Source organism: Mus pahari, chromosome 1 (assembly GCF_900095145.1).
Source record: "Mus pahari chromosome 1, PAHARI_EIJ_v1.1, whole genome shotgun sequence".
In the NCBI taxonomy this organism is placed as follows: Eukaryota; Metazoa; Chordata; class Mammalia; order Rodentia; family Muridae; genus Mus; species Mus pahari.
Genome location: NC_034590.1, coordinates 73,447,650 through 73,459,604, shown reverse-complemented (window position 1 = coordinate 73,459,604; position 11,955 = coordinate 73,447,650). Strand labels below are relative to the sequence as shown.

The 11,955-nt window shown below is 40.7% G+C and overlaps 1 protein-coding gene across 1 annotated transcript; it reads right to left on the bottom strand.

The window, feature by feature from the left end:
- Positions 1-6,327: 6,327 nt before the first annotated feature.
- On the bottom strand, positions 6,328-7,281 carry LOC110337502 (olfactory receptor 52K1-like). Its single transcript, XM_021220465.1, has one exon. The coding sequence runs from the start codon at positions 7,279-7,281 to the stop codon at positions 6,328-6,330; it is 954 nt and encodes a 317-aa protein (XP_021076124.1).
- Positions 7,282-11,955: the final 4,674 nt, after the last annotated feature.

The window sequence follows — 11,955 nt, the reverse complement described above, 5'->3', positions numbered from 1 at the left end:
AGAGAAGAGAAGAGAAGAGAAGAGAAGAGAAGAGAAGAGAAGAGAAGAGAAGAGAAGAGAAGAGAAGAGAAGAGAAGAGAAGAGAAGAATGATGAATTCACAAGATTACAACTCAGTTGCAAGGAAGTACTTACCTGAAACCCTTCAAGGATGTAATAGAACCCAAAGAAATGTGTTTCTTAGTAGTCCCTGTGACCTTTCTCATTCAGATTTCATTCTCTTCTGTGGTTGACTAATGCAGCAGCTTGCTAATAGGGAGGAGCAAGCTGGTGGAAGCAGGGAAAGCAACAATAGGAAAAGGGATGTGGCAGAACCCAAACTGACATAATACACTGACATGACCTGGTAATGGCCACAGAAAAAAAAGAAAGAGCCCTCTGTGGTGGGGAATTCATAGGATACAGAGAAAGCATTTGGGTAGAATTGTTGAGACCATTTCTCCTTTTTTAAAGTCAAGATAGAGGTAACAATGACAGCAGAAAAGATTGGAAAGCCAATGCCTAGAATCAGGACTGGTTGTGGGAAGCAACTGAGAGTGGCCCTATCCTTTACTGTTCAGCACAGCTGTGTCAGATATTTCCTATTTCTCTGATTCTAGCTCTGTTCACAGGCTCTGGGCCATTTCACTAACTTCATGCAACTGAAAGGCAGCATACTTCTAGAATAGGAGGCACCTAAAAAGGGAGAAGTTGATATTATCCTCACAAACCACTGCACTGCTCCCAAAAGAATGTAGAGTCATAATTACTCTTGAGATGAATCTTTGGGGATTCCTATAATCTCTGGGTTCTTCTCTGGAGGGTGATAAAGATATTCTTGGCTCGGATCTCACACTACAAAGCTCTCCTGAAACCCTTTCCCCACCACTCATTTGGTTCCACTAAATAATGCCTGCAAGGAGTACTGATTTACTCCTGGAAGCTATGAGCACTTTGTGTGAAACTCCAGGCTCTGATGCTTCTCCTTGCATTTACTCTTTTCTAACAGTGTCTACTGTGAGAGACAGCTTCAACTTATACACACAAACCAACTCATATCTGGGAATTGCTATAAAGGTCAGGATGCAGTCTAACCAAGACAAGGTCATCCATTAGCTGTTCTAGTTTTCATCTATAGTTACATCACAGTGAGATTCTTAGCTATGCATTATATATCATCTATGCATTCCCATCTAAGCATTATCATCTGGCAGTGACCTTTGTCACAATGATTAACTCCGAACCTCAATCTGCAACAGAGAAAATACTCTTAGCTTTTCCTGACTTGCAGGGTTACTGAGAGGATCTAACTACATGGTGATGATGACATTATGAATATAGTTGCTTACTAATGTTTATCAGACCTCTATAAATGGTAAAAGATGATCTTTCTAACTGCTTCCAACCACAGCATCTCCTGGTTTAGAGAGAAAACTCTTTCTCTGGAAGGAAGTTCTTGCTGCTAGTTGTGCCCAGCAACTTTGCCTTCTCTCATTCCTTGTAATACATTGGAAAATAAATTTCAGTCGTTTCATCCACTTTCCTCCTGTGTTGCCTGACTCCCTCTCAAATTTATGATGTCCTCTTTAATTATTATTGTTACATGTACACACAACTTATTTTATCCATTTAGTATCACTCATATGAATACATGACCACAGCTGATCACTTGAGATTAAATAACCTATGTGAAAGCTCAACCCTGGGGGAACCTTTCAGCAGCTATTGAGCATCTGTAGCTCTTCACCTAGGGATGGGATCATGTGGAGTTTCCCATGTCCATATTGGCATATCATCCAGTGATGTCATTATGTGGTCGTCTTCTGGCAGTCAAGTTGTTGAGATTTCATGGGTGCATTGTTCCTTGTCATGTCTAGGGACCACATCTAGCCACACACATCCTGACAAGATTTGAGAGTCTCTGGCTCTCAGAAATCCTTCTTCCCCTTCTCCCATAATTTTCCCTGAGCCTTAACTATAGAAATTGCATTGCAAATGTGTCCATTGGTGTAAACCCCCTGTTGCAGAAGACACCGCACACTTTGGACACAAGATTTGAAGGAATCAATCTGGAATGGACCTGGTAGCCCCCTCCATGAGAACTGGCTCTCATAGTGCCAAATGGTGCCAAGCAGGCTGTCAAGGAAGAAGAGCAATTGGTAATCCTATCCAGCTATTAAAGTCTACAAACCACAACAATGAGTGGACCTCCAAAATATCCACAACAGTTCAGTAGTGACAATATTACCTCGTGAACAACCAACTGCTATCTAACCAGATGTAAGGACCACATGATGAAAAGAAGTTCATTCCTGGTATTGTAAATCTAGATAAGTATCTATGGCTAAGGAGAACAAAGACTTAAGAGGAGAATAGGAAAACATTTAATTAATTTTTGATAGTAAGGTTCTCAATCATCTTTATGCATGAAAGATGATTTCACATGAAATAAAAATTCTGCAGGAGCAACTAATTTCTTTCTCCAACTCAAATTCAGTCTATTGCATCCTGCCTCCCCTTGCTCTTTGCTGAAGTCAGTGGTCAGTCCAAAGTCTCTTAAACAGAAAGTGTTGTGCACTCAACAGAGGAGCTGCTAGGAATTTTATTTTCTCATTTTTTTCACACTTCCATTGTGTGTCTAGGTGTAGCTCTCATTGTTCTCACTAAGTGGAGTTAGCTAGGAGTCTGAATCACATGGGCCCTTCTAATGACGTACAATGTTTCTTCCTTCCTCTCAAAATAAAAAGCCCATGTTTTATGTAACAACATAACTTAGTATTTTGCAAAATTTCAGGATGCTGTTAAACTTTTTTCTTTATTTGTTGAGACTTGTTTTGTGTACTAATAGGAATTTTTTTGCAAAGAGTTCCACAGGCTGATAAAAAAAAAAAAAAGAGAGAGTGTGTATCTTCTATGTGTGAATGGAAAGTTCTGTAGGTGCCTGTTAGGTCTGCCTGATTTATAATGTGTTTCTACTACAGTGTTTCCCTACTTAGTTTTTGCCCAGATAACTGCTATATTGGTGAAAGTGGGGTGTTAAAGTTAATCTATGGTTTCGCATATACTTGTTTTCTTTTATAAAATTGGGTGCTCCTGTACTTGGCATGGATATGTTTGGAACTGCAATGCACTCTTGATGGCTTGTTCATTTAATGAGTATGAAGTAACATTTCTTAACTCTTCTAACAAGTTTTGGTTTAAAGTCTATTTAGAAGGAAGGGTAAATGAAGTCAGATAATTTAAGAATTTGTTTAAGGGCCACAGATAAAGCGGTTGAGCTTTGTATGATTTGAAATCCCTTTGGTTTAACACTCATCACCATGAAGGAAGTCTATTGCATTCTATTAGAGTATGGTGTCTCTGAAGCAAGGTGGTAACAAGGAATGTAGTGAGAAATCACTGGGATTTGCACAACTGACAAAAGTATCAATGGATCAAGAAAGAAATAGGTACTGATGTGAGAGAAAGAGGATTCCACAGCAATGCCAAGACTTCTACTTTGAGCAGCAGAAAGAGTTCAAGGTTCCATGGGAGTCACTAGGTAGCATGTCTTAGTTAGGATTTCCATTGCTGTGAAGAGACACCATGACCAAGGCAACTCTTATAAAGGACAACATTTATCTGGGGCTGGCTTACAAGTTCATAGGTTTGGTCCATTATAATCAAGGCAGGAAGCATGACAGCATCCAGGCAGGTGTGGTGCTGGAGAAGAAGCTGAAATTTCTACATTTTGTTCCAAAAGGAACCAGGAGAAGACTGTTTCCAAGCAGTTAGGAGGAGGGTCTCTAAGACCACCCCAACAGTGACATGCTTCCTCCAACAAGGCCACACTTCCTAATATTGCCACTCCCTGGGCCAAGCATATTCAAACCACCACATAGGACAAGAACCTTGAGTTAAGCACAACCGCAACTACATCATGAGTAGCACCTGCCTATGTGTCATAATTGAAGATATATAGTTGGAATACCCCAGTTATCCAGTGATTGGAAATGTGTAACCAAGCCAAGACTTCACCATTTTCTTTTTACTAATCTTACCTTATTTTCTTTGAGGGTGAAAATATATGTGCCTTAATCTGATGTTTTTCTTGTTTATGCTTTATGGTCCAGCATCAAGAATCTAATGCAGAATGTTCCTTTTATTATTTTGTGACTAGCCCTCATGATGGTGGGAGAGGTATTTCCAGGATAGGGATGCTGACATTACTGGACTTGTGCTATAAGCAAAATTCTTCTCTCTTTGTTAAGGGTATATCTAGCCTGTAGAATGATGGTATTACTTGTATAAACCAACCGAAGAATAATCACAGATTTTGTTAAAAGTAATTTCTTGGGGATGGAAAGATAATTCTGTGGTCAAAAGCACATTCTGCTCTTGCAGGGGACCTTAATCTAGTTCTGGGCACCCCAGTCAGACAGCTCACAACCACCCATGAACCCAGTTTGAGTAATCTGATGCCCTCTTCTGGCTTCAGAAGACACCTACACTCACACATGAAAAGACCCACACATAGACATGTACATACACACATAAAACATTCTTTTTAAGAGGCATTTCTTTTGTTTCATGCTACTCTGTTTATATGTCAGTATTTAATGCTGTTTTAAAACTTCCCTTATACTCCATTATACTCAGAAGAATCAATTAAGTTTTTATTACTTTTGCAATAAATGTAATATCTAACTCCATACAGAAAAGCATATATAATTCCTAAGTAATGACCTGAGGAAACAAAGAGTTGTAAAATAAAACAGATACGGTACATTTGTGGAGACATGTATTAGGGCTTGCCTGAGAAGGTCTATGTGTGTTGTCAGGATTAAAAGTAAGAAAATTAGCCACCAAGTTTGCATGAGACAAAGGAAAAGACAGCTTGATATTCCTCTCTTCTATGTTTCAGCATTCTCATTCTTCTCTCATACCCTAAACCCTGGGATTGACATGGGGCAGAGGAGCACAAAGAACAGAATCTATTGCAATTATCATTTCTTTCTCTTCCTAGTACTTCTCTATAAATCCAGCATCCCAACTTTAAGATGCTTGATGTGTTCCAAGCCCCTAGACCAGGAACTCTCAACCATAATGTTATATCATTGCTACTTCATAACTGTGATTTTCTACTATTATGAATTGTACTGTAAATATCTGATATGCAGGATATCTGGGATGCAACTCCTAAAGGGGTCACAAGCCACAGATTGAGAAGCGATGCCCTAGACACTCTTGTCTGAATAAATAAATAAATAAATAAATCACATTCTTATAAGAAAAAAATAGGGCTTTTTTGCATATATACAAAGAAAGAGCCATATGGCATAAGGAAAAATCAGAAGAAATGTCACATGCTATTCAGAGTGTTTAATGAGAAAAGCTGAGGATGGCCTTTCCAGGCATCAATGGGAGGAGAGGCCCTTGCTCCTGTGAAGGCTTGATACCCCAGTGTAGGGGAATGCCAGGGCAGGGAGGTGGGAGTGGGTGGGTGGGTGTCTCATAGAAGCAGAGGGAGGGAGATGGGATGGGGTTTGGGGGGAAACCAGGAAAGGTGATAACATTTGAAATGTAAATAAATAAAATAGCCAATTTCAAAAAACAAAAAAAAAAGCTGGCTGTAAAGACACTGAAGTGAAAGGAAGTCAAAGAATACACAGGCTGGCTAAGGTTTAAAAAAAAAAGAGCCATCTAGTAAGCAAGACTGTCTGGAGGTTCCTGTGACCCTGGGATTGTAGAAACCCAAACAGTGGGAGAGTTCTGTCTGAATCTGGACCCCAGCTGTCAGTGAGCAGTGAGGATTTCTTCATTGGATGCTTATCCAGGTCCTAACTTGATAGATTATGTACGGCTTCACATTCCATGGACGGGGCTAGAAATCAGACCCTCAGCTTCTCATGAGCAAGTGAGCTTAAAAAACGTCATTGTCACTATCTGAAGACTGAAGGAGGTCATAGTCCAGGACTCTGTCACGTTACTGAAGGCAGGAGTGAGAATTCCAAAATGTCGACAAGTTTGAATCCAGGTGGGTGTCATTTGTCAATGGCTAGTCATTTTTTTAAGATCACATCAAGATAAAAGTAAGCATGAAGATCTTGGCAGCCCTCTGCTTCCTAACACCATTTCCAATTCCAACAAACAGCCCGCTCTCTTCATCTGTCCCTCCCTCACCTTGTGGTTTTAAGATTTACTTATTTATTTTATGTATGTGAGTACACTATCTTCAGACATACCAGAAAAGGGCATCTGAATCCATTACAGATGTTTGTGAGCAACTGTGTGGTTGCTGGGAATTGAACTCAAGACCTTTGGAAGAGCAGTCAGTGCTCTTAACTTCTGAGCCATCTCTCCAGGCCCCTCACTCACCTTTTAAATCCTTTCTGAGGAATAGCCCTAAGACTCGCTCTCTAATCTGCTTAGTCTTCACACCATAGATGATAGGATTGACCATAGGTGGAAAGAGCAGATAGAAATTAGCAAGGAGTATGTGGACATGAGGAGCAGCCCGACGAGCCACACGATGCATGACTGAGGAGATGACTACAGGTGTGTAGAAGGCTAAGATAGCACCTATATGAGACACGCATGTCCCAAAGGCCTTGTAGCGAGCCTCCTGCGAGGCAAGCTGGAGAACAGCACGAAGGATCAAGATGTAAGACAAGATAACGAAGAGCAGGTCCAGCACCACAATAAACATGGCCACAGCAATGCCATAGATGTTGTTGAAGCGTGTATCCCCACATGCCAGCCTCACCACAGCCATGTGTTCGCAGTAGCAGTGGGCAATCACTGTGCCTCGACAGTAGTGGAAACGTCTGAGCAGAAAGGGGAGTGGAGTCATTAATGTCACAGCCCGAGTCACAGCAGCCAGGCCAATCTTGATGATGAGGGGCTTGGTCAGGATTGTGGTGTAGTGCAGAGGTTTGCATATGGCGACATAACGATCAAAGGCCATGGCCAACAACATTGCTGACTCCATGATAGCAAAGGAATGGAGAAAGAACATCTGGATAAGGCAGGCATGGAAATTGATTTCCCGATCCCTGAACCAGAACAGGGAGAGCATTTTGGGCAGTGTTGATGAGGAAAGGACCAGATCTATTGCTGCCAACATGGCCAGAAAGAGGTACATGGGCTCGTGGAGGGCTGCATCAACCCGAATGATGAAAAGGAGGGTGCAATTGCCAAGCACAGCCAAGGTATAGGCTGAGCAGAAGGGGATGGAGATCCAAATATGTAAGTGTTCTAGGCCTGGGATACCCATCAACAAGAAGGCCACTGGGTGGGTTGAGGTGATATTATTAACCAGCATTGCTGCTGGGAATTTTTTTCTTCTTCCAATCCACTTCCACTATCAGCAGAGTCAGTGTTCAAATTCAAATTCCAATCATTTATGAAAGAAATTTAGCCTTTCTTCTCTTGTGTGAGTCTTCAAATAAACAATTAAAAAAACACATATCAAAAAAATTACACAAGAGATGTAATAAAGTCACCTACTGTCATGATACCTAATATACTTAAGATGATACCAAAATCATCCTTTTTAGGGTCATTAGTTAAAGGTCATCTGGAATACAGAGGGCGTTCAGAAACATCTCTATTAAAGATGTGGATATCTGCTTTTATCTTACAAAAATTCACTTGTTTCCTCGACTTCTTGCTGCCTTCTCAACTCAAACTACACTCTAAATACAAAAGGTTCCTTTCTGAAATAACAAACTTAACTACATAAAAAATAAACAAACTTATCAGTTCTTCCTTAATTTACTTATCTGCAAGTGTTGGATGGATGGATGGATGGATGGATGGATGGATGGATGGATGGATGGATGGATGGATGGCTTGCATTCGTTGTGCCAAGGATTAAACCTAGGGCCATGCACAAACTCAGCATACACTCTCCCATTGAGGTGCATCTTAGATGCTCTTTTTACATTTTACTTGAGATTTGATGTCACTAAATTGCCAAAGCTTTACTTGAACCTAAGATCCTCCAACCTCAACTTCTGTAGTAGCTGGGCTTTAGACCTGATCCACAAGACCCAGCTCCTGCTATATAAATTCTATAGATTCTATTGAACATGCAGAAATCTCTGCAAACACTATCTTTCCTACAGCTAAAAAGAACATGAGGAACCGTTTTGTTCCTTTTTGTGTGCCTTGATTTCCATCTCTAGTTCTTCCTTTCACCCCATTTCTTGCTAGATTTCAAGACATTCAGAAGAAATATTCTACCCCACTGATCTTTGACCTTGACACTATTATTCTTCCTACTGGGACTCCTATTCCCCTCTTTTTTCTCTCCATGTTTATTATCTCCTTTGAAAAATGCTAAACAGTGCTCAAGTGTGATGTCACATGCCTTTAATCTCGACCCTCAGGAAGTAGAGGCAGACAGATTCAAGGCCAATCTTGTCTACAGTATGAGTTACAAAATAGCCAGGGTTAGACAGGAAAACTCTGTCTTGAAGAAAGAAAGAAAGAAAGAAAGAAAGAAAGAAAGAAAGAAAGAAAGAAAGAAAGAAAGAAAGAAAGAAAGAAAGAAAGAAAGAAAGAAAGAAAGAAAGAAAGAAAGAAAGAAAGAAAGAAAGAAAGGAAGGAAGGAAGGAAGGAAGGAAGGAAGGAAGGAAGGAAGGAAGGAAGGAAGAGATGGAGAGAAAGGAAGAAAGAGAGAGAAAAAGAGAAAAAGAGAACGAGAAAGAGAAAGAGAGAGAGAGAGAGGAAGGAATGGAGGGAAGGAGAGAAAGAAAGAGAGAGAGAAAGGGAGAAGGGAAAAGGAAGAAGGGAGGGAGGGAGAAAGAAAGGAGAGAGAAAGAGAAAGAAAATGCTCAAACACAGCTGAGAATTGGTCGGGTACTAGCCTAGCATGGAAAAGGTGCTAGGTCCAATTCCCACTACCAGAAAATTCTTAAACATTTTATCAAAACACATGGTCCCTTTTCACCTTTTAGGGATAGTCTAAAACATGTCTTTTGAGGATTTTGAGATTATCATGGTAAAATACTTAGCATAAATATAAGGCATTGAGTGTGCTCAGCAAATGTTGGTACCTTTTTAAGGAAAATTAATGGTTCTTACTCATTAATGGTCACATAGCTGGAAATTGTCAATGTTAAAATTTAGGCAATTAGAGCTCAGTTGTAAGGAATTTAAGTGAAATGTGCAGGAAAATGGATGATTCTGGAAGGTGTTCTAGTAAGTGAGGTGTCCAGTTTCAGAAAGACAAAAATCTCATTTCTCTCTCCTATGGAGATCGTGGCTTTTAAGGTCTGTATGATATCAATTAGGTATTGTGAAAGTGGGTATAGAAAGCCCAGAGGTGAAGCTCAACTTCCCCTCAACTCTGTTCCCCTCCACAGCAAACCTTGTTTAAATTTCTGATTGCTAAGTTATAATCAGGTAGGAAATCCTCAGACATTGTCGTCAGGGTAAGAGAGCACAGATAGTGACCATGTACTGCATTTCTTAAAAACTAGAAGAATTTTTAATCTTTAATGTTTACATCATAAAGAAATGATAAATGAAAAGTTTGAGGAAATTGGTGCTCTTAATCTGATTTGAACATTAGTCAATGTGTATGCAGTCTGAAACGTCATATAGTTCCCCATAAGTATCCATGTTGGTGGGGGGGGGGTGAAGAGATGAGTTAAAATAAATTTTAGACCATTCATTCTATATTTCCTCATCTCTCAATCTCTCATTTTCCTCCCGATTTATCTCTCCTAGACAATCTTGCCTTTGTTTTATCTTCTCACATTTCTCTGCTTGATTTCTCAGAAATTTCATCATGTATATTCAGGGAATCTGAGTTCCAGAGGAGTACACCCTTCTCCCATTAGACCAGCCACTCAGACATTCCTCAGGGGCCCCAAAAGGAGCCTTGCTATCTCCCTGCCAACTGTCTCCTCTGCATGTGCTCCTAGATCCATGCACATCACAGCTACGCTCTCCACAGCTTGTTGGGAAAGTCAGGGGTGAGCCTTTACATATTCTCCTCTTCCTCCCCATCATGTAGTCATGTGACAAATGTGTCTCCGTGTCCAATTTTCTCCTGCCAGTCCTCTTGCTTAAATCACCATCATCTTGTATCTAAACAAGAAAAGCCTACTAACTGGTCTCTGTGGTATGACTTTTGGGTCCTCTATAATAACCCTTTATCTCTACTGTAATCCAAAAGACCATTTTAGAAGGCAAATTATGTCACCCTTGGCTTTGGCTAGAACCTCCATCAGCTATCATAGGACTTAGGATGGACTCCCAAATCAGGCTATAAAAACCCTGCATTGTCTGGTCACTCCTTCAACCACACTTCTTCCCACTACCCTACAGCCATGTACCCTCCTGCAAGATGCCACACCCTAAGGATCTCTTCCCGTCCAGACAAGACCCTCTATCCCCTCTCACTGCTCCTCTCCCTATCTCCTCTGTGTCTTCCTTCATTTACTTATCATCTCTTGCCTTGGTCACTATTCATTCTCACCTCCGTTTTCTGCCCCTACTCAACCTATCCATTGCAATGTTTTTTATTTCCAAGTTAAAGACTGGTTTCAGGGTCCCATTGCTACAAAAAAAAGATCAGAACCACTAACCACACCTACAGATGTCTTCCTGCCAGCACCTACCAGCCTCACTCCTGTTTTCTTAAATGTTCATCCTCCGTTATTCAACCAAACCGGATTCTCTGCCCTCTGCTCAAATGTATAGTTGACCAGATTGAACTGCACCGTTTTCCTTAGTCCTCTCTCCTACCTGGCCAAGATCCTGCCACCTTCATAGAAACACTCTTTTGAGCTCCTCCAAGGAGACTTTCTCAGTCATTTCAATAACAACTTGCTACATCAGTGGTTCTCAACTGTCCTTAAGCTGTGAGCCTTTAACACAGTTCCTCATGTTGTGGTGATCCCCAAACCATAAAATTATTCTCATTGTTACTTCATAACTGTGATTTTGCTACTGTTATGAGTTGCAATGTAAATATATGATATGTAATCCACATGAAAGGCTTGTTTGACCCCAATGGAGTCACAACCCACAGGTTGAGAACCACAATATTAGATGCTGTATCAAAAAACACCATGGGAGTGCCATGGTTATTAGCTTTGCCTGTGTCTGTAGATCCACAGTTGGCTGTAAGGTTCATAACTCACAGCCTGAAATTCGATTCAGAACTCACAGACTCTACTGAAAATAGTTGGTACTTAAAGGACATTTTTAAAGAAATGCATGGGGGACTTCCTTTTCCTAGAGAAGCTTGCTTTCCCCAGGCATTACATAATATAATCTGCCCAATCCTATGCCTACCTCCACAGCAGTTTGTCACCTCAGTCACAATGAAAACCAAACTTAATTACCTACTCCACTTCTGTGTGCGCAAATGTGTGTGTGTGTATGTACGTATGTTTGTGTGTCTGTGTCTGTGTGTGTCTGTGTGTCTCTGTCTGTGTCTGTGTGCCTTTTCTTAGATTCTTTTTCTGATGTTTGTTTGTTTGGTCCTATCTGGTTCATTTGTTTTTTATTTAATCTTATTTTATTTTATTATTATTATAGATGCCTGCTGATTTTTTAGTAAGAGAGCAGAAGAAAGTCAGGGTGTGTATGGCTTTGTGTGGAAGAGGAGGAGAGAGGATTTGGGAGGCATTGGAGGATGGAAAACTATAATCAGATTATAGTATATGGAAAAAAATCTAAAAAAGAAAAAAGAAAGAAAAGGCAATTCCTTATTCCAAGGCTATGTAGATCTGTGAATTTTCCCAAAACACAAGTTAAGGCTGGACCTCATGAGAGTCCTGTGATGACAGGATTATCTTCTGTATATGGGCACCTTGGGCCCCTTAGGCTCTTTTGTATCTATGGACACCTTGGGCCCCCTTAGGCTCTTTTGTATCTATGGACACCTTGGGCCCCTTAGGCTCTTTTGTATCTATGGGCACCTTGGGCCCCTTAGGCTCTTTTGTATCTATGGGCACCTTGGGCCCCTTAGGCTCTT